Genomic DNA, 22,029 nt, shown 5'->3' with positions numbered 1-22,029 from the left:
ATCATTGACCTTTACCAAATTAATAAAAATATATCATTGATTAAGTCCAAAATAAAAATATGTCATTGATATATGGCTTAATAGTAAAGTTTTTATTCACCTTTGGCTAAATTACCTTTATATATATTTGCCAGGAAAAACTTGTAATGCAACTTTGTCATTTGATTCTTTATTTTTATTTATCCAACACAAGGTGAGAGATTAAAAGTAGAGTGTAGGAGAAAAATAAGGATATGAAAATTAATTCCATAAAGTCGTAAAGTAATAAATATGAAAAAATTAAAACACATTCATTCAGAACTGGATGATGACATTTCAAATTCTCTAATCTCTATTGAACGATAACAAGTCATAAACTCGAACATCTTAGATTCAAATTAACAAACACATGGATCTTAGATTTTCTTTTAGCCCAATCCACCCCCTCCCCTCATAGTAGACTATCGCCGTCCCCTTACATGTAGAATATCGTTGTTTAAAAATAAAAATTACTCACTTCCTCATTCCTTAAAGATTTGTATAATTTTTGTGACAAATATTTTCTTTTGCTTATTACCTCTTACTTGTTTAAACTTGAAATACTCAAAGGGGCAGAAAACGGAAGGATAGGAAGGAAAGTAATGCGACAATTTACTTTCAAAACAAGAACACAATGCAACCATTTCCTTTCAAAACAAGAACACACTTAAACATGGTTCATCACAATAAGTCACAATAGTTGAAAAGATTGGAAAACTGAAGAAATTATGCGGTCTCATCTTGCCAAGATAAACTCACAATTCACACTTTTTGCCTTTTTGGCCAAATCATAATACACACTTCGAGGCTTGAAAACTCATACAAAGAACCACGAATAAGAAACTCTTAAGCTTCATCCACGATGCACTCAATTGCTTGCTTGCATATTCCGGTCATTGTTGCCTCAGGGCCATAAACCTGCATAGAGAAATGACAGTCAGGCTTGCAGGCCGTGACTTATAATCTATTTGTGTTTTACCTCACCCTTTAACGTTCTTCAAGAGTAAGGCTTGTTAACAACTGATATCAAATGTCAAAACCAGAAAGTCATCGCATACCTCAAGAGGAACTCCGAGTTCTTCCCCCAAAGCACGCATCTTTGCCAAACCAGTTTGATAATTTGGACCGCCCCTTCTCACAAATATATGCATTCTTGCCGCTTTTAGCTTGGATTCCTTTGATGTCGCAAAAGAGAAACGGTTTGAGCATACAAAACAAAATAAACCAACTAGGCCAATCTATCTATATGATATGAATGTCAAAATGTGGTGGTACCTTCTCCCTTAGGGCTCTAATAATTCCACTGAATGTAGCAGCTACGTCTGTGAAATTAGCTATACCACCTCCAATTATTAGAGCTCTTTTACGACCATCTGGATCAGCCGTTGCACACTGCAATATATGAGAATTTTATTGGCAGTTAGTGTGCTACATGTAATGGTTGCAACTTGAGTAGTCAGACGAAGTAAATACGAGTGGAAGTGTGTGTGAGCAAGAGAGAAGAAAGAGATTTTCATAAGATAAGAAAAGCTTCTTACATCGACAACAACTCTTGCATATTGCAACACCTCTTCCTCATTAGGAGCTCCACTATACTCTGCATAATTTCCAAGTTCTGAAGCATAACCCAAATCTCCAACCTAATCCCATAACGATGCCAGAATATTACAACAGGCCATGGTAGGAATTTAAAGGTTCCCAACGTTCAAAGAAACAGAGGGGAGAAATAGCAATGGGTGCACATTCAATCAGAAATGATGAATTAAAGCCAAAAATGGAGACCCAAAATTTTGAAAGGGCTGCTACAGGGACAGTATAGCTATATGGTTGCAATACATCAGGCATTCAGGCTACTCACAGTATCAGCGTAAATAACACTTGCACCCCCTCCAGCTACCATGGTCCAGATGCGTCCTTTTGGGTTCAACACAGTGAATTTTAAGGATGCACTTGTCTGCAATATATATGTTTAACCTTAGTTTGAACAACTCTTAAAAAGTGCTGATCCTTAAAGTAAATTGAAACTTATCATAAATTTCTTTCCGCGCAAGGAACAGTTCGGTTTTTACCTTTTCATCCAGAGAATGAATAAACGTTTCTGTAGGACTTAAGACTCTGCCGAAAGGCAGTGGAAACTCCACACTGCCCCATCTGAATAGTATTACAAATATTGTCAAAAGGAAAAATCAAACCAAAAGTAGTTAACTAGAAACAGGTAGAACTAAAGTTTGGAAAATCATCAAGAGAAATATACGTATTGAAGTTCTTGAAGGCAGCAGTGTCATCCAGCTCCCCCCTCATATCTAATGGATAAGGTTCACCGTCAACCAAGGTAAATGGGTTCATTTCCAGGAAACTAAAATCCAAATCTGCAAAAGAAAATCAGGAATGCAAACTTCCTCAGCAACAAGAGCATGTACCTAACTAATCATTACATAGCTAATCACAGTTTTACACAGTTCTATACTTTAGTAATCCATATTGGATGTTCGTACCCTGGAATACAGAAAATACGCCCTTTATGAAATCCCCAATTTTGTCTCTGACCTGTAACAGCAGAATACATTAAGCATATGTCCCAAAACCAACCAAAAAGTTGAATACACAGAGCATAGTAGTAATAATAAAATGATGATAATCAAACGGATTCACAAGAAATATAGCCAAAAAAGTTTAACAGTCCATGTCGCGAGCAGTCCATGTCAATGTCGCGAGCCTCATGTATATGCTCATGTTTATTGTTATAACAACGCATTTGCTTGCGAGATCTGAAGTTCGAGCTTAACATGGAGAAACGTCAAAAAGAACAGTATGATCTATGACACACACCTCCAATGGAAGAGTGGCAATCAATGGAGCACAAGCGTCATTCGTCATAGGCTTCTCGGTCGGAAGAAATATAGTCTTAACCTATGCAACATAAAAACCAAACACCACAGCAAATTAACAACCTCAAAACCAAGCAGAAAACACCATCCTAATTCCAAACACTCGAAACAAACACAAATTTTCATTACCTTGTCCCAGTTCTCTTCAATTTCGATCCCTCCACACTCTGAAAAGCTCACGGTTGATCCGAGCCTTTCAGACACAATCGAGAGGTAAAATTCTTGATCATGAGGCATGAATGGCTCCACTATAAACGTCGTAATCGGCGCCTTACATCCTCCCATCTCAACCTTTTCCAAAATTTACACAAAACCCATCAAACAAAAAAATCCAAAAATCCTAATTCAAAATCTCGGGTTTCCAAAAGACGATTCAAATTATACGAAATCGGATTCAATTACCTCCTTACCGAGTCGCTGCTTGACGAACTCGGCGACCTGCGCCATGTCCAAGTTTAGGGCGACGAGGCCGCTCTTTCCGCGCTTTCCGAAAAGCATGTCGGGCTTCACCACCAGCCGCGTCGACGACAGCCATGGCAGCTCGTTCGCCAACTCGGTGAAGTCCGTTGACTCGGTCACCTGAGCTGAGTTGATCTGGAGGTCGATTCCGGTGAGTCGTTTCAGGTGCTGCTTGAGCAGCCTCTTGGAGTCGTATTCTCTGATCTTCTTCCGGGCCATTGGGTCGGATTTTCTCGGATCACGCTGGCGTCGCCGGATACGAACAATCGGGTCGGGTCTGGTATGGTGCGGTGGAGTGGAGTGGAGTGGCAAATGATGTTGTGTTGCGAACGGGAAGTGCGCAGTTGGCAGGTGCGGCTGATGAGTGTGTACAGTTGGGTAAGATTGTAAAGTCACACGCGTGGAAATAGTCCTACCACATACACGCGCCAGTGGATTGGTTAAGAATCAGATTGCTGAAGTGTGCCTGCCACGTGCCACTTCTCGCCACTTGTGTTCTTTAGACATGGTCGTTAGCGAACTGTGGGAAGCTTGACGGGTACTTCAAGGCTGATTATGTCACACTTTTGGAAGTTTCTTCATTTGTCCAACGATTTTCAACAACCAATTTCATGATTTTCATCAATTGTAGCACTCTATTCTCCTTTTCACAATTAAAAACTGTATTTGTCGCTTATAGTGATATTCCTTCTTTCTTGTACATTAGAGGTTTTAAATTTGATTCTTATCAAAGATGAATTTGAACTACATTATTGCTAGTCTATTGTGAAGTTAAACCCACATCATTTCCTTTAGTGCAAATGATATCGTTTATTAAAAAAAATATAAGTATTTGTCAATAATTAGAAGAGGTCTTATTGTTGAATCTCATAATTGAATAAATTTTTTTAAAAAATAATAAAAAGGTGAACTTGGGCATGAGTAAAAATTCAATACCATATTTGCTAAGCTATTGGACTACTTGAATAGAATTAATTTTTTAACAGTCATATATTGGTGGAGGCAAAAAATAATGAATGAACAGCACTACCTTATTGAATATGCGCTGGGTTATAGCTGATCAAAGCCAAGCCCAACCCGAAAAATATAAACGGGCCTCAAATCTTGAAGAGTGTGTGAAGCCCAAATTATTGGGCGTTAAAAGTAAAAACTCATGTTTTCTTCCGCGCGGACGGTCTTCGTCGTCGAATCTCCGTTGCAGTCTCAGTCTCTCGCATATCACGGCTTGCTCTTCAAACTCTCCATTGCTTGTGTTTCAATTTCTGGTAAGTTCTTCAGATCACGTTTTCGATTCGATTCAATTGCTCGAACATTTTGTTTCCACCGTCCCCCTCCTCATTTCTCAAACTTCAATTGCTATTTTGTTGGGTTAGTTCATTGATTCAATCCCACTTGAATTTTCTTTCTGTCGCTGGAATTTTAGGGTTTCTGTGATCTGGTGCATTTTTACATCTGCGTGTGCTTGCTTTGATTTTTGTGTGGGTGATTGTTGGTCAGGGATTAAGAATAGTGTACTAAATTACTTTGATTTTGATCTGCATCATCAGGCTTTTCTTGAATATATATGTGTGTGTATTGTTTATACATACATATATATATAGAAATCTTGAGCCATTGAGTATTTAGCTGTAATTGGGATTTCTGATTGATCTTCGTCTTGCTTAGAGCATATTGATTGAAATGTATATTCTTTTTCCATTTAACATTTCAATGTTTTTTTGTGCATTTGTGTCTAGGAAGGAAAGAAATGTGATGGGTTTGTGTTGTAATTAAATAATTTTATCGTGTAGGTATTCATTAGCTGAGACATGGATAAGGAGACCCCCAATATAAAGAAGTGGGTTGTTCTTTATCCAGTCTATATTAACTCGAAGAAAACTGTGGCTGAAGGGAGGCGAATCAGTGTCGCAAAAGCGTGCGAGGGTCCTACTTGTGCTGAGATTGGTGATTGCTGCAGCTATTTTAAACTCCCATTTGCAATCGAGGTTTGTTTTGCTACATTTGCACCATCTGTGTCATAAGGTTTGTGCATGTTTAGTTCCAGTAGTGGGTGTGATTTGTACTAATATATGCGGCGTGTTTGACTCTTGTAGATAGACAAGGCTTATCCACGTGATTTCATGCAAATTGGGAGAGTGAGGGTCTTGCTCAAAAAGGAAGATGGAACTCCATATAATCCAGACATTACTTCCAGTAAGTATTGCTCTATTACTATTGCACTTACCCTTAATTTTATGACATTCTCAAAAGTAATGTATCAGTTAATGCAAGATTTCGGGATGGGACATTAAACAGTGGCCTTTAATTATTGCTTATTGTAATCCATGGTATTGAGATAAAACTTACTGTGTTAGCAAAGGTATCCTGTCAAATTACTCTCTCTCTATATAGCTAAAGCAAAAGCTATTGTGATATTTGGCAGTTTCTAGCTGTTAGAGTCCCCCCCAGTTTAATCTCACCTTATATCATAGGCTCCTAATCTGTGACTCAAGCTGTGGGTTGGGGTGGGTAACAGGGAATGAATAAGATAAGGGTACAGAGATCCTTGTTTGTAACAGTGGGACATATGCACTCTTCGCCATTCTCGTCTTTGAACCACGGATGTATAACATTGTCAACCTTTACGAAGATAGTTAAAGCCAGAATAAGTCTTACCAACTGGACTTTGTTTTCGAAGTTTTTTCAGTGAGCGTTTGCAAGCGATTCCTTTGTCTGGTTGTCTCATTAATCCTATGAGGGCGTCGCCACATTCTACAACTCAACTGTTTGCGTTATTTAGTTAAACATAAAATGAAGATTTGTCCTTGTTTTTCGTGTGCCTGTTGATTAATACATGTATATAATTATTTGGTTTTTATTTTGACTAAATTGCAGGAAAACAGCTGATGCTGAAAGTTGCAGAGATGGTTCCTAGGCATCCTGGTAGGACTAAGAAGCAGGAGCCCGCTGCATCCACTTCAAGTGCTGGACCTGCCAAATCTGGGAAACATGGAAAGAAAAAGAGATAGCTCTGCCGCTGCAGTCTCACAAATTGTCATACTTTTTCTTTGGCATTGAACTCTACCAGAAACCGCACGCTCCCGTTGAATAGGATCCTAGTTTTCAATCTGTCGTAACTCATTGTCAGCTTAGACATTTCTTGTTGTACACCTTATTTAAGTTTGCGAATGCATACACAGGACAATATCAACCATCATGTTTGACGATGATTTATTTGGTTTGATTAGGATGATTTATTTGGTTTTGTTAGAACATTTTCCTTTTGGAAAGTTGGAGATCATTTTTCGTGTCCGTTGGTATTCATGGAAACAAAAAACAAACGAAGTGACTTGACTGCCAAATCTGTTGCGAATGATGTCTCATTCTCCGGCCAGATATAAACGGCGGTTCTCCGTACGGTATCCATCGTGAACCGGTTAGTAAAAGTCCGTAGTGCCGGATTCTTCAAGGTTTTGCTAGACGCCCCTTCGATTGGAGAATTGTCTTTCATTTCATTGACATGTAAGGAACCCTAGCTCTAGAGGCTCATAACTTTAGGATTTACCATCTCTCTTACATCTGATGTCTGAGTTTGAATCTTCTCTCCCAATAACTTGATGTCCTAAGTTTGATTCTTCTCTAATATCGCTCGTATAAAAAATTAAAAGAAAATTTAATGAAAATAACTTGAAAACTTTGAGTTTTAACGGTAAAGACAAATAAAATGTAAAGTGAATAGTATCATGATTGATTTTTTAGTGTAAAAATGTGATTCTTCATTAAAATGAACAGTACCTGAAGCTTTTCGTTAAAGTTCTCAAAATTAAAAGCATAACCTCTAAAATACTGGCACCACAATTACACAAGATCCATAGTCTCTCAGTAACCGGTTTAAAAAGAACACGTAAATTACAGTGGTAAATTTCCTAAGAAACAAGAAGCAACTCTAGTTTTTCAATCTGATTTCTTCATGTTCAAACAGTGATCCGCTGCTTCTCCAAACAACTCTCTGACCTCTTGCAATTCTCTCTCTGCCACCATCAAAAACCACTCAGGCAAACAAATGAAACATAAATGAAACTGTACCTATAAACTTTTGATAAAAATAGAATTAAGGAGATACCGAACAAACAATAAGCCGAATATAAACCATAATTCGGTTCCAAATTACTGTATTTTCAATGTTCTCGGCTTATATTTTTTACTAAAATTTTGTAACCGGTTCTATTAGCGTATTATTGGTCAAATGTGACTGGTTAAGTTGACTGAACGCACTGACTGACCTGCAGCTTCCAGTTGTTTCTCAAGTTGTTGGCCGACGGCGTCGTTCTCGGCCTGAAGCTGAGCAATCCTCCTCAGCTGAGCTTCCTCGCCTCCCTCCGACAACGGCAGCGCCGCCACCAATGCATCAAACTGCACAAGTGCAATCGTGGAATTAAAATTAATTGATAAAAAAAAAAAAACAAATTAGATGCCACGTCAACCAACTCAAAGCCCACCTGCTTTGCTGCTTTCACTAGATCAGCACTCATCAGCTTGGGTTGCTTCGCGAACTCCGTGTCACTTTCCGGAGTCGGATTCGGGTTGGGATTCGGATTGGGATTGGGGGTCGGTGCGGATCCGGCTTCCGGGTAATTTGGGGAGATTCGGACGGGAGGCGCATCCCGTTGTAGCGTCCCGATGGTGGTGAAAGCAATTGTCGCGATCGTGTTCACCTTTTCTTGCAACTGGCTGATTGCGTCCATCACTCTACTGTTTGTCCCCAAAACACAGGAAGCAGCAACGCTTGAAGGAGAATATCAACTAGTACGACGTCGTACTGGGTTCGTTCCCCCTTTTGTCCAATTTCGAGAGGCATTGGTAGGCTTCCTACGTGTATTACATTCGTACAACTATTATCTTTAATCATTTTAAAAAGTATGATTTGAAAATGCTTTTAAAATAATCGAAAATACTTTTTTGTGAAAATATTTTTAATACTAATGTTTAGGAAATTTTGAAAATGTACTTTAAGTGCTTATTTGATGTTTTTTTTAAAGAACATTTAAACTATTTTTGGAATTTAAAATCAATCTCAACAAATACATGTTTATTCATTTTAACAAACGAATCCTTAATTACACATCTATCCTACTAAATTTGACCGAGTGTATTACATTTAATAAAAATAATTAGTGTGCCATGCCATACATTCGATCAATATATAATGAAATAAAATTGTTCACTGATGTGTCTTTTAGACATGTACATTATATAATATTAAAATATGATACAAATATATAGTAAGCCTAATCGTTTAATTTTGCCGTTCTTTTAATGGAATTAGCACTAGAGAGGCATGTGCAGCACCTTAAAAAGTCTAATTATTGCTAAGGGTACCCTTAGTGCTAGTTATGTTTGAAAAAATGGTTAAGAGAATAAGCAACTTTTGCAAATCAAAAAGATTTTCTGATATTGTTTGGTAATGTAAAATAAATAAAAAAACTGAAAGTGAGTATGGTCATGCAAGCAATTGCTAGCAAAAACATCTTATTTCGGTCATGTGCTTATTCGTAAAGTATTTCCAAGTTCTGGATTTTGAAATTACAATCATAGAGCCAACAACTATATCATCATGATTTGGCCTTGTAATTTTATTTCAAAAGAAAGACACACATTTGCAACACCAACGTAATTAATCGCATATTGTTACGTTAAAAAGTTCAAAGATATTCTAAAAGATAAATTTTTTAAATTATATGTAAACAGAAGGATACTTAAAAGAATATGGCAAGACACATTCAAGTGCCTTAACACGCCAGCAGGTGGCAATCTAGGAATCTACTCATGCAAAATGACATTAATGCCCATATGCCACTATAGCATCACGGGCGAGCGCAACAACGACAAACCCAAAAACGAAACCGACTGAAGAACGAAGGAAGGTGAAGACTCTGAGAGAGAGAGAGATGACGATGGGAACGACGACGCAGGCGTACGGCGAGTCGCGGTACTGGGACAACCGCTACGCCAACGAATTAGGATCGTTCGATTGGTACCAAAAGTACCAATCTTTGGCTCCGCTGATCAATCTCTACGTCCCTCGCCATCCCAACCAACACAACCGCATCCTTGTCGTCGGCTGCGGCAACTCAGGTACGTACTCTGCCTTCTCCCTGCACCCGCACTCACCCGATCAGATGATTCAGATCTCCCATTTGATTCACACTCAAAACTCAAAAGGAATTGGTTTCTAAAACGCAGCGTTCAGCGAGGGAATGGTTGATGATGGGTACGAGGATGTAGTTAGTATTGACATTTCATCTGTGGTCATCCAAACTATGCAGAGCAAGTACTCGAATCGTCCACACCTCAAATGTATGTTTTTTTATATTTTAAATTTGATATTTTTATGAGTTATTTATTTGTATTTTGGTTAATTAGCTCTAATTTTGTTTATTAATAATTAATTAGATTTGCAAATGGATGTTCGAGATATGAGTGCTTTCGAAACTGCTTCCTTTGATGCTGTTGTTGACAAAGGTACTTCATTTTTAATTATCGTCGTAATTATTTAATTATATTCTCCGGCACAACTAAAACTAAACTGCGGAATGCACTTCATATTGTGAATTTTTATTTTTCAGGAACCCTAGATTCTCTTTTGGTAAGTGCTGATAACCCTTGTGCTATGTTCTTGTGCTTGTTTTTATGTCGTTTTGTTATTTACGATTCTTTTGTTGTGCGATTTTTCATGCTTAGTGTGGAAGTAATTCGCGGCAAAATGCTACCGAGATGCTTGAGGAAGTTTGGAGGTATAAATCTGTTTTAATAAGTAAATGCAGTTGTCCTAAACTTTTGGTTTTGCTTATTTTCTTGATTTTGTTCACCCACCATATATTAAAGCGGTTAATAACAACCTGTAGGGTCCTCAAGGATAAAGGAGTCTACTTTCTGGTAATGTTGCTGATTCTTTTGTTCTCCGCCTATGATTTCGATATACCCTCCCTTCCCCCGCCCAGCCCGCCCTCTTTTTTCGTATTCTTGTTTTGCAGTTTGTGTATCCATAACTTGTCCCAAACATGCTGCATGCTGCTGTAGGTCACATATGGTGCCCCATTGTATCGTTTGCGCTTGTTGAGAGAGTCAAGCTCGTGGATGATAAAACTCCATGTGATAGGTTGGTTGAGTCGTATTTTTCGTGGCATTTGATCTTTTTTGTTATATATGTGTTGATTTCTGTCTGTGCCATCACCATGTATGCAGGGAAACTTTCCCGTGAAGATAAACCAGAACCTCCAATATGGGATCTGACAAATCCTGTTCCGCTGCATGGTGATGGAAGAAGCTCAGCGGAGGAATTGCTAGGAAACAACCCTGATGTTCATTATATTTACATTTGTACCAAGGTTGGTGAAACAAATTTCCTATCTTGGCAATTTAGTGCATGTTTATCAGATAGGAGTGAGGTGTGTAAGTTGACTACAATTTGATTACATATAGTTCCTTTCTTTTGGTCAGGATAATTCTTTAAAGCCAGGCGTTAAGCGTGAACCCTCGGTCGATTGAGGAAGATAAGTATCTTCAACCTCGTACGGTTCATCATTCCCCGTACCTGTATTGTTGCATGGGTTGAAACTTCAAACCGATAATTATACCTGCTATACTATGTGCTAGTTTCATTTCTTACTTGAGATGACTTTTTGTACTTACTAGTCGGTTAACAAAAGAGGAGCCGGCTCAGTAGTAAACGGAATGCTCAAAATTTAGCCGAGGTTTCCAGGACAGAGCTAGGACGGCCCTAGCTAATCTATAACTGCTACAACTTGCAGTCGCAGCTTGTGATAAGAGCATTTTCAGGGGCTTGTATTTTTGCTTGTTCTTTTCTTCAATAGCAGTTGAATTTTCAGCTTCTTGTGGAATTGAGAGTGACTTGTTGGTTTGTTTTTTGCTTTGGAGCAACTCCAGCCGACAAAAATATGCTCGGCCCAAGTCTAACAAAATAGGTTGGCACCGTGTAAAACCCTCGACCCCTAAAAATAGGTCAGCCCAAAGTCCAAGTCAATTTGTAGGCCGGCCCAAAATGGATTGAGTGAGGAATCGGCCTATCTAACGTCATACTAGCATCAACATGATGTCAGCGAATGCCAGATTTTTTTTTTTTTTACATCAAGCGCGTGGGAAACACACTTGCATTCCTGATAGCAACCAAATGGTGGGCCCCGCCGATGCAGGTGCACTAAAAGGGCGCGGGACATGGCCATGTGGCACGTCTTTGGCCGTTGGATTTTCAACAACTATTTTTTTGAACAGTTAGATTTTCAACGGTAAAAAGATTTTGAATTTCAAACCCAACGGTTAGTGATGTGGCAACATCTGGGCCGTCTGATTCCTAGATCAACGGTCCAGGATTTTCAGCCAAAAAACTTTAAAAAAAAAAGATAAAATGTCAGAATTCTTACCGTTGGCCACGTGTCCAATTCTGGGCCGTTGGATTTCAATCTTTTTCAAATCCAACGATCCAAATTAATTAACTTAATAAATACTAGCATTTGCCTACACATTTTGTGTGTATGAACACATTTTTTTAGAAAATGAGAGAGAGAGAGAGAGAGAGAGAGAGAGAAAGTGGGGTAGTGGGAGGTTTTTGTTTTTGGTTTTTTTTTTTTTTTAAATATTGGAGGTATTTTAACATCACTTGTAAGTGAGGCTTCGATAAAAGACAATAAAATTTGGCCATGTGAAATTACATTATTGCCCATCATTTTTTTTGTGTGATAGAAGACTAATTTGTCTTTTCACCCTCTTTTGGTTGACAAAGAGGGTTTCATTAATTAGTAGAGATTATCAAAAATTTATTAAAAATTATTTTAAAATACAGAAAAAAATAAAACAAAATTTATTATTATTTTCAATAAATACCTAACCATCATCTTCCACCTTACACCACATTTCAATATTTTCAACACTTTGAACCAAAGCTTTCATATAATTTTGTGTGCAAAAAATGGCTACTTGAACAGTCATCGAAGATGTTACGTTGTGTGAATATTGGATTCAAATTACTCATGACCCGCATACGGATAATGAGATGCCGTTGCGTGAATTTTGGAGTTGAATTACTACAGTGTTTTGCAAGAGGCTTGGAGAAGACGCAAGAAGTAGTCAAGGTCTTCAAGGTCGTTGGAAAAAACTCAACAACTCGCTTACTAGTTGGAAAAAAGTCCTCTCAAGCTTCCTCTAATATGAGTAGTGGCAGAAGTTTAGCAAATCAAGTGACAATATTTTTATTTATTTATTTGTATTCCACCCACATCAATATTTTAATTGATTTATTTGTATTACACCCGCATTTTATAATAATGTCTTATCCCACATTTTATACACTTCAAGCACAAGCGTGGTACAATGCGAACAACAAAAACAAATCATTCACCAAATGAGAATGTTGGAATGTTGTCAAAGATTGTCCCAAATACAAACTTGTGACAACTAGTACACGACATCCCTCTACACAGTTCGTTAGAAGCAGACCCGGACCAATAGGAAGGCGACACATTTAAAAAGCAGGAAGGGCCGCCTGAAGGAGTGCCGAAGCTGACTCCTTCTAAAGTGATTAGAGCTTTATTAATTGGACCCTTTATGTGCTTAGGTGCAATTATTAGCGGCAATTCCGTCATTCCTATTTCATACGGTTCTTCAACGACGGAGTATCTGTAAGTGGATCCCTTCTAAAATGCATGTTTTAATAGTAGAAATGCATACATGAAAAGCATGATTTAATGGTTATGTTTTACGAAACGTTTTAGGAGTAAATTAGATTTACACTTTATGATTATCATGCTTACCACGAATATTTTGGAATACTATATTTTACTGAACTAATGTTCTTTGTAGTATATATGATGGATGACTATATACTATTTATGAACATGTTTTTACACACCTCTTTATAGTATATATGATGGATGACTATATGCTATGAATATGTTTTTGAGATATATGTACTTATGTTTGGAAATAGTATATTCAATGTTTTGTGCTCATCTAGTGATCATTGTTCTGCCTACGGGCGAGAGACATAGTTGTTGGCTTCCTTAAATACTATTTATATTTTAAAAAATTTCTGATCGTACGTTGTACGATGAACGAATATAATTACAAAATTCTCCGAATCAGTAAAAAAAAAAAAAAAAAAATTCAGGGAGGATCCTTTTCCAACAGAGGGGGTCGATACTTGGATACATTCTTTATGTTTGACCGATGACCAAAAATAAAAAATGAATGCTGTGACATCAGTTTCGAAAGTAAATGGGACGCGCGCTGTCAAGACCAGCTGGACATAAAAGGAATGAGAACCATATATGACACATCGGATTAGTGCAAACGCAAAAGCCATTCCACATCAACTTCCAATCCCTCTCTCTCTCTCCAATTCTTTTCACTCTTCGCTTCCCCCCCTCTGTGTCTCGACTCTCAAGGCCAAGGGACGTTCCTTCAACCCAAACCTCATTCCCCACTCTCTCTCTCTCTGGAGACTGGCTGCCTGAAAGCATTTGCTTTTTCGATTTTGTTACCGTTTTGTTTGCGAGCAGAGCAAAAATTGGTTTCTGCGATTTCTGGACATGTATTTTTGTTGGCGTTTTGTTCTCTGTGTGGATTGGTGGTGGTAATCACAGTCCCTCACACTCTCTCTCTCTCTCTCTTTCTCTCGCACATGAAATCAAGGGTTTATGCGAGCTCATTAGGTAGCCCATGGCTGATACCTGGAGATGCCTCCCCAATCAACACCTAGGTCAGCTTTCTCTCCCTCTTCTCTTTCTTCATTTCTCGTTTTGTTCTGTCATTTTTCTTTATTTTGTTAGATTAAAATTTGGATTTTTCAAATTTTGTTTGCAATTTTTCACTCGATAATAATTATTTTCAAGAATGGCTGTGATTTTTTTGGTGATTGAAATAATTATTGGGCGTGATCATTGATTAACACTTCATGCATGCGTGTAAAACTCTCAAATTTTCACATTTGGTGAAAAAAAAAAAAAAAAATTGAACAAATGATATATCTACACTAAAGAGGAGGAGGGAGGTGGTCTTAGCCTCGTAATGAGCTAATATGGTTCAAATTCGCCTTTCACGAGAATCAAACCGAATACCTCTCGCTTACAAATGAAGAGGAATACCACTAGACCATAGTACTAAGTGCACCTTTGGTGAAAGGGTTAGTTTGCATGGACTAACTGAGTCAGTAATTTTGTGATGGAATGCTATTTTGAAAGCCGGAAGTAATCTTGTAATGCATTGTAAGTGCGTTGAGTTGTGTCGTCTCTGTGACAAATTTACTCTGGTGCATCTAGTGTGTTTATTTACAGAATGGGGATGCTGAAAGTGTTAATTTATGTCTATGTATTTGTTCCGAATTTAAATCGGACCCTGTATTCGTATATATTATTTTTGTTTCTAATATCTTTTATTCTGTTGGTACCTTGGGAATTTGACAGACCTTTCCCTGATATTGCAAGAATCAAAGAACCGTTGGCTTCGTCCAGCTGAAATTTGTGAAATACTTGGCAACTATCAGAATTTTGAGTTGACCACAGATCCGCCCGTCAGGCCTCCAGGTTGGCCCTTGCATCTTTTTCTGAATGGCTACATTTGGATAGTTTTTCTTGATGACGATGTGTTAAGTCTGAATTTGTTAAGTTCTACTTTAGTTTGTTGGGCTATTATAGTTTTTCTTTGGATTTACTAATTTCTAACTAAAATTGGAAAACCGTGCTATTAATTCTTGGGAGGTGACCTTCATTTACTTGTAGATTATGAGAAGGCCAGATACTGCCATAAGAACCATTTTTGGTTGATGAAACATTTCTCCTTTTGTTTTCCCTGGGGTTGCCCATTCTGTTATTTTCTTTTGAAAGTTAGGGTCCTAAGAAACCCTCTACAAGGAATTCCAAGTTATGTTTAAAGTACTCACTAATTGCTTAATTATCATTATTATTACTATTTAATACGGGTTAAGATGTGAAACAGTTGGGCTGGTATTTTCTATTTCTCATATACATAATGTAGGCACACACACACATGTATCTTAACTTGCTTCATTTAATTATCTGATTCTTCCATTCCCATTCCATGCATAGAATCATCCAAAATGATCTTTGGTCATTTGGGCATTTGTTACTTCAGATGGATCACTGACATTCTTACTTGGTATATGCAAAGGGAAGCTAAGTGATGTTCATTTTTCCAGGTGGTTCTCTGTACCTGTTTGATCGAAAAGCACTTCGATATTTTCGTAAAGACGGTCATCGCTGGAGGAAGAAAAAAGATGGAAAGGCTGTAAAAGAAGCCCATGAAAAGTTGAAGGTGTGCTGTTCAATCTATTATTAGTAAGTACACCTATAGGGTTGGTTCTAAGAGGTAGAGTGAGTCGTTGTTTGGTTGTTGTCGTCCGTACTTGGATCCTCTGTCTTTAGGTGGTCATAGTTTGTGATGGATCAATACGTAGGTGTCATCGTACATTTTGTGGGTACAACAATGTTAGTCACTTTAATAGACTATTTGTAGTTTTAAGACGTGATTCATCATTCTAGTTTGTAATTGTAAAGATCAAAGTAAGCAGAGAATCCATGGGTCATATGCTATGATTATTGCTTTCAGCTGTCCAGAGTTCTTTGAGCATTGAATGTCTCTATGATAGACATTAATTTTGGGTTACTTGAACATCCAGTTTTTAAGTAAATAAAACTTATAAAGAGTACAGTTTTTTTCTGAAATCCGGCGCTGGGTGTTGCAAATGTTACACAAATGGTAACTTCTTAATTTATCTACTTTGGAAGCTGATGGTCATTTAGGTTATTTTATCCGCGTGTTTAAACATTCCTTTTTGTTTTCATTTCTTCTTTTAATAGGATTATGTAAGAGATTATTAGTTTCTTCTGGTGCCCAAATATTTAAGTTCAAGGCTTTATTGTTTGCAATGATTTGACCTTTTCCATTTATGTGCATTGGAAAAATGGTAAATTTTTTTTCTCTAGTGAGGTTAGTTGCTTCAATTATTTTGGCTGGAATGGCCGTTGGTATTGTTTGATATTTAGCTCTCTGTTGGTTTTTGACATTTTTTAGGCTGGCAGTGTAGACGTACTTCATTGTTACTATGCCCATGGGGAGGACAATGCGAATTTTCAACGGCGGAGTTATTGGATGCTTGACACGTGAATTTTCTGTTCGAAGCTATAAATTAGGTTTCAATTTGGTTGCATAAATTCCGTTTACCACCTGTCCAGGAAAAAAGAACTCATCCATGCCCAAGAACTGATGTTTAAAATTTCTGCATTCTCTGTATATCAACAAGTCATATAAGACTCTGTTTTCTTTGCTTGCAGGCATTTACAGCACATCGTTCTTGTGCATTACAGAAATGTGGAAGAGGTACCCCAGTTTTTTTTTTTTTTTTTTTTTGGTTTAAAAATGTGTGTACATGATCTGTGCATATGTTGCAGTAGGATACAGATGCTCCTACAGTTATTATTATTATTATTATTACTTTTGGTTTAAAAATAAGACTCGCTGTCCTTCCTTGCTCTTCACAGGCAAATTCCGCTGCCCGTATGTGTCAAACATCCTTTGCTTCAAGTCCAGTTCAAACATCCTTTGCTTCAAGTCCAGTTCGAACATCCTTTGCTTCAAGTCCAAGCAGAGTTGACTTGAGTGGACAAACATTATCGACAGAATTTGAGGATGTGGATTCTCGGAGAGATGCAGGAATTTCATCTATTGAGCAACTGATGCTTGGTTCCATTTTTCATAATGCTTCTCTGCTTCCACAAAAAATTGGAGGTAAAATGCATAGCTGCAGATGCCTTTTCATTTGTGTTTGGTTCATTGAATCAGTTTTTCACAGTTTTTGAAGTCTTGCAATTTCTCTTTTTGTTTCTACTTTTACCTGGAACGGCTGGACATTCCATGGTTCCATTCTCTTAAAGAAAAGAATATCTTCACATATTTTTCCCTTCTGCTCCCTGGGCACATTTTACTGTCTCTGGTCTTTGAACAGTAATATGCATCATCCATTGTATTGAACTCTGCTTCTAGACCTCTATCAGGTCCTATTTTATGATTTTTTTTTTCCCCATTATATAGACGGAACTTATAGAGTAATCTTTTTTTACGCATATAAAAGTCATTTGTTTCAATGATTTTAATTTATCTTTTGCGATAATAAGTTTCCAAAAATGAAATATGTGACCAGGTGTCTCTGGTGCTTTTCAGGATTTCCTGAGTCATTCAGGGATCCCTCTAGTACGTGGTATGGTGGACCTAAATTTGATCATGGTGCTGGATTATCTGCCTGGCACGGAGTGGATAGCTCAACGAGAAATAAGCACAGCATGCATGCCCAAAACCTTTTTGTTGAAGAACCTAACAGAGTTGACTTCATAACTAATAAGCTAACAGATTCTAGAGTGGATGTTCGTAGTGGAGTCAACGATGTAACTTGCGAAGATAGGTTGACCACTAACATAGATGTCCAAATTGTCTCAGCACCTTCTCAAAGAGAAGATCAGGTCTGTTTTCTACAGTCACATTTTCCTTCCCACTGTCCATATCTAATTTTATGTAGTTTCCTATAAAAAGTTATATTTCATTTTATGAGGTAGTGCTCTGATGTAGACTGTATGCATATGCATCTTTATTTTTGAGATTGATGAGTAGAATTCAAATTTCAACGGTAGTGCATATGAATGTGACACTCACATGCTCAGAACCCCCTTTAGTGTTATAAGTTACCACAATACACTACTACACTGTTGAAGATAAACGTGACCAATCATTTCATTTAGATATCTTATTGAACTTAAAACTTTTAATAAAGGAAGTTATGAGAATTGATTTAAGCCTACCAGGATTGTTCATGGTCAGGGCTAACGGCTAAGTGGAGTACTTGTCCCTATTCCACAGATCATACTTATCCATGCATGAGGAAAATTGTTATATAATGCTATTTTGTGCATTATGGAATGTCCATGACGTTGATGACAAGTTCAGTCAACCACACTTTTCCTTTCCATCTCTTTATGCAGTGATATGTGTATAAACATTTATTTTCATGTTGAGAGTATGAATCCCGGATCGGGAAAGAAGGGACCTTATAAGGAGTTGGGGTACTCCTCATATTGACAATTGGTTTTATGGTGGACCCTAGGCTTTCTTCAACATTGACCATACTAATCTGTTACGTTTGAAACTCAGGTATCCGATTGTCTGAATTTCTTTTCTTCTTGTTTTATTTTTCTATTCAAGTTTTGCACTTCATTTTTTAACGTTAGTGTTTCTTGTAGTGGGAATTTCCTTAGCGATACTTGAACCTTCTTGCAGGTGCCAAAGGAGCATGTCTTCGATGTGTTTCATCCTCAGGTTCAAGATTATACTGATCCTCAGACTGTAGTAACTCCTTCCAACCAAGTCGGAGAGAATTATAGAGATGGTGGTGTGCATGTGGAACTGAAGAAACTAGACAGCTTTGGGAGATGGATGGATAAAGAAATTGCTGTGGATTGTGATGATTCCTTGATGGCTTCTGACTCTGGTAATTACTGGAGTACATTTGATGCTGAGAGTGGTGATAAGGAAGTATCCAGTTTATCACACCATATGCAGTTGGATATAGATTCACTGGGCCCCTTTCTTTCCCAAGAACAACTATTTAGTATTTCTGATTTTTCGCCAGATTGGGCTTATTCAGGAACTGAAACCAAGGTATGTGTACATGCTGATAGAGTTTGTATTTTTATTTTTATTTTATTTTTCTAGAAAAATGTACGCTATACGTAGACATTGTTCAGTTTTTTCCTCTCGTCCTTCTCAGGTTTTAATAGTTGGTAGTTTTCTGGGAAGCAAGAAGGATTCTGGTGACACTAACTGGGGATGCATGTTTGGTGAAATAGAAGTTTCTGCTGAAATTCTATCTAACAATGCCATTAGATGTCAAACTCCTTTGCATGCTCCTGGGCGTGTTCCATTCTATGTGACCGGCAGAAATAGGTTAGCCTGCAGTGAGATCAGGGAGTTTGAATACCGCGAAAAACCCATTGGAATAGCTATCAACAACTTACAAGATGATGAATTGCGCTTTCAGATACGACTAGCAAAATTGTTGAGCTTGGGCTCAGAGAGGAAGTGGTTGATATGTGCTGTTCCAGATTGTGATAAGTGTAAGCTCAAAAGTTCCATATTTTCAATGCGAGGCAACAGTGAAAGTGATTGGGTAACAATTGATGGGGCTTCTGTGTCATGCAAAAGTGATCACTTGAGCCGTAGGGATGCCTTGATTCAGAATTTGTTGAAGGATAGACTTTGTGAATGGCTAGTCTGTAAAATTCATGGAGGAGGAAAAGGACCACATGTTCTGGATAATGAAGGCCAAGGTGTTCTACATTTGACGGCTGCTCTTGGTTACGAGTGGGCCATAGGTCCTATAATTGCTGCAGGCGTCAGTCCCAATTTCAGAGATGCTCGCGGCAGAACAGGGCTTCACTGGGCATCATATTTTGGAAGGTAGGGTTGCTGTTATAGATTCTTCTCTTTTATATCCAATCATATTCATCATCTGCATGCACTTTATACGGAGTGATTAGTATTAAATTCAAATACTGTATGTGTAGGCTCATTCTTCTCTTAATGTTGCTTTAGTATATAAGGTTAAGTGCATGTTATCTTACCATTTCTGAGGATGAGTAAAAGGGTCAGCTGCACCATCTTAATACTTTATTTATGCAACATGTATGGATTTGTATGTAACACTAGTCTCTTGTTTTTTTCAACCCGTTTATAGAGAGGAAACTGTCATCACGTTACTTCAACTAGGTGCCGCTCCAGGAGCCGTCGAGGACCCAACGTCAATATTTCCTGGCGGACAAACTGCTGCTGATCTAGCATCGAGTAGGGAGCATAAAGGGATTGCTGGATATTTGGCAGAAGCAGATTTAACCAGTCACCTAGTGTTGTTGACCATGAATGCGAACATAATGAACAATGTTACCACAACTATTGCAGCTGAGAACGCCAATCAGACTGCAGAAGTTGCTGCATCTGATCCAGTAGATGAGCAAGATTCTCTCAAAAACCCTATAGCAGCTGTTAGGAAATCAGCTCATGCGGCTGCTCTAATTCAAGAAGCTTTCCGTGCTCGTTCATTCCGTCAGAGACAGTTAACCAAAAGTAGAACAGATGTTTCTGAAGTTCAGTCTCAGGACCTTGTTGCACGTCGTTCCTTGAAGAGAGTACAGAAGTTCACTCATTATGAAGATTATCTGCATGTTGCAGCAGCTCTGAAGATTCAAAAAAACTATCGTGGATGGAAGGGAAGAAAGGATTATCTGAAGATTCGTGACCGAATTGTTAAAATTCAGGTATCCTCAATCTTTTTTATACTTAAGTCTTGATGTGTATGTCATTGCTAACTTTATTATCTTCCAAATGTTGTGGAATTGTGGACATGCATGGACTGTACAATGTGTCTTTTGGCCCTCCATGTTCACAGTACAAACAGTACAACGTGTCACAGTTGTCCTTCCTTTGAAAAACTTTGACCATATAAATGTTCGTGTTTGTGGGACTTGGGTGTACTTTATCTGGAGTTTTGTCGATGCTCTAAATTATCGTTGATTCTGCTTGTAACTTTTAGGCTCATGTGAGGGGACATCAGGTCCGGAAGAATTACAAAAAGGTTTTGTGGTCTGTTGGTGTATTGGAAAAGGTTATACTGCGTTGGAGGCGAAGAGGAACTGGTCTGCGAGGATTTCGGGTGGAAAAGCCTACTGAAGATGCATCCTCAGAGGTTAAAAAAAATGATGACTATGAATTTCTTAGTGTCGGTCGGAAGCAGAAATTTGCTGGGGTTGAGAAAGCTCTTGCAAGGGTACAGTCCATGGCTCGTCAGCCTGAAGCTCGTGAACAGTATACGAGGTTAATTTCAAACTTTGAGAAACTTGAGGTAATTTTTCATCGTATATGCATTTATAAATATACACGCACGTGCACAATTATAGATAAATCAACAATTTTCATGGCAACTAGAAGAGCTTCCTCCCGTTTTTGCAGGAATAATTTATCCAACTAGAAGAGCTTCCGTCTGCTTTGAGTTATAGGTATTTTTGTTTGCTTATGTGATTCGCTATTAATCGAAGTTCATATATATCTGTATTATCAACAGATGGCTGACGGGAAGAACCAGGCCTCGAATCAAAATGAAAGTTCCGACCAAAAAGTCATAGATGAAATTCTGCGTTCACGCAACGAAGGTCAATGATCAACTTCCACCATGTCAAGTAACTGAATGGAGTAAACCAAAGGCTGTATGACATTTCTTTGCCCTACCCGTAATTATTTCGCCTGTATGTAACGACCGTCGTGGTTTTTTTTCTGTTTGGGAAATTGTGTCAATTGCAAGAAGGATAGGAGAAATGGGAGAAGGCAGAATTGTATATGGCTCACACTTTACTTTTTCCTTACTTGACCAGTAGTCAAGTTTTATGTGACCTAGTTTCTAGGGTTGATAGTCAAAACACCATAGTAGTTGACAAGTTTACAGTTGCCAATGGTGATATATTTTACAGTTACCTAGGGGTTTTCCATTAGTTTTTGTATAATTACGTCCACCTGCTTCAGTTCTAAATTATAGAGAGCACACTGCTTTACCTAACTC

At 38.0% G+C, this 22,029-nt stretch overlaps 5 protein-coding genes across 15 annotated transcripts; 3 read left to right on the top strand and 2 right to left on the bottom strand.

Annotated features, from left to right (window-relative positions):
* Positions 1–643: 643 nt before the first annotated feature.
* Positions 644–3,720, bottom strand: LOC103950305 (ATP-citrate synthase alpha chain protein 2). The gene is made up of 11 exons (XM_009361495.2): positions 3,309–3,720; positions 3,036–3,197; positions 2,848–2,928; positions 2,514–2,565; positions 2,273–2,387; positions 2,088–2,169; positions 1,877–1,972; positions 1,557–1,658; positions 1,294–1,410; positions 1,077–1,193; positions 644–936 (listed from the first exon to the last, which is right to left on the bottom strand). The coding sequence occupies exons 1-11, from the start codon at positions 3,582–3,584 to the stop codon at positions 865–867; spliced, it is 1,272 nt and encodes a 423-aa protein (XP_009359770.2). The 5' UTR covers positions 3,585–3,720; the 3' UTR covers positions 644–864.
* Positions 3,721–4,475: 755 nt separating this feature from the next.
* On the top strand, positions 4,476–6,656 carry LOC103950304 (signal recognition particle 19 kDa protein). Its single transcript, XM_009361493.3, has 4 exons — positions 4,476–4,630; positions 5,156–5,350; positions 5,459–5,558; positions 6,240–6,656. Exons 2-4 carry the CDS (start codon positions 5,174–5,176, stop codon positions 6,371–6,373), a joined length of 411 nt encoding a protein of 136 aa, XP_009359768.1. The 5' UTR covers positions 4,476–4,630; positions 5,156–5,173; the 3' UTR covers positions 6,374–6,656.
* A 490-nt stretch (positions 6,657–7,146) lies between these two features.
* Positions 7,147–8,147, bottom strand: LOC103940763 (mediator of RNA polymerase II transcription subunit 21). The gene is made up of 3 exons (XM_009350940.3): positions 7,844–8,147; positions 7,628–7,757; positions 7,147–7,375 (listed from the first exon to the last, which is right to left on the bottom strand). Exons 1-3 carry the CDS (start codon positions 8,087–8,089, stop codon positions 7,299–7,301), a joined length of 453 nt encoding a protein of 150 aa, XP_009349215.2. The 5' UTR covers positions 8,090–8,147; the 3' UTR covers positions 7,147–7,298.
* Positions 8,148–9,225: 1,078 nt separating this feature from the next.
* LOC103950302 (EEF1A lysine methyltransferase 4) lies at positions 9,226–11,245 on the top strand. Its single transcript, XM_009361491.3, has 9 exons — positions 9,226–9,479; positions 9,588–9,701; positions 9,798–9,866; positions 9,971–9,990; positions 10,086–10,138; positions 10,250–10,280; positions 10,425–10,503; positions 10,590–10,732; positions 10,845–11,245. The coding sequence occupies exons 1-9, from the start codon at positions 9,293–9,295 to the stop codon at positions 10,890–10,892; spliced, it is 744 nt and encodes a 247-aa protein (XP_009359766.2). The 5' UTR covers positions 9,226–9,292; the 3' UTR covers positions 10,893–11,245.
* Positions 11,246–13,509: 2,264 nt separating this feature from the next.
* LOC103940768 (calmodulin-binding transcription activator 2) lies at positions 13,510–21,943 on the top strand. 11 transcript variants are annotated; one of them, XM_048584326.1, is made up of 13 exons: positions 13,512–13,810; positions 14,052–14,118; positions 14,822–14,941; positions 15,574–15,689; positions 16,449–16,537; positions 16,709–16,754; positions 16,916–17,162; positions 17,595–17,890; positions 18,702–19,082; positions 19,192–19,880; positions 20,158–20,734; positions 21,010–21,318; positions 21,538–21,943. In XM_048584326.1, the coding sequence occupies exons 2-13, from the start codon at positions 14,079–14,081 to the stop codon at positions 21,631–21,633; spliced, it is 3,006 nt and encodes a 1,001-aa protein (XP_048440283.1). In that variant the 5' UTR covers positions 13,512–13,810; positions 14,052–14,078; the 3' UTR covers positions 21,634–21,943. The 11 variants fall into 11 exon arrangements, with proteins under 11 accessions (XP_048440285.1, XP_048440287.1, XP_048440284.1 ...); XM_048584328.1 differs by having other exon boundaries at positions 13,510–14,118; positions 21,010–21,290; XM_048584330.1 differs by having other exon boundaries at positions 13,510–14,118; positions 21,426–21,565.
* The last annotated feature ends 86 nt before the right edge of the window (positions 21,944–22,029 follow it).

The sequence above is a fragment of a genome, unplaced genomic scaffold (assembly GCF_019419815.1).
Source record: "Pyrus x bretschneideri cultivar Hongxiangsu unplaced genomic scaffold, Pyrus_bretschneideri_v1 Contig21, whole genome shotgun sequence".
Lineage (NCBI taxonomy): Eukaryota > Viridiplantae > Streptophyta > Magnoliopsida > Rosales > Rosaceae > Pyrus > Pyrus x bretschneideri.
The sequence above is the reverse complement of the archived record's forward strand: the minus strand, read 5'-3'. Positions and strand labels throughout refer to the sequence as shown.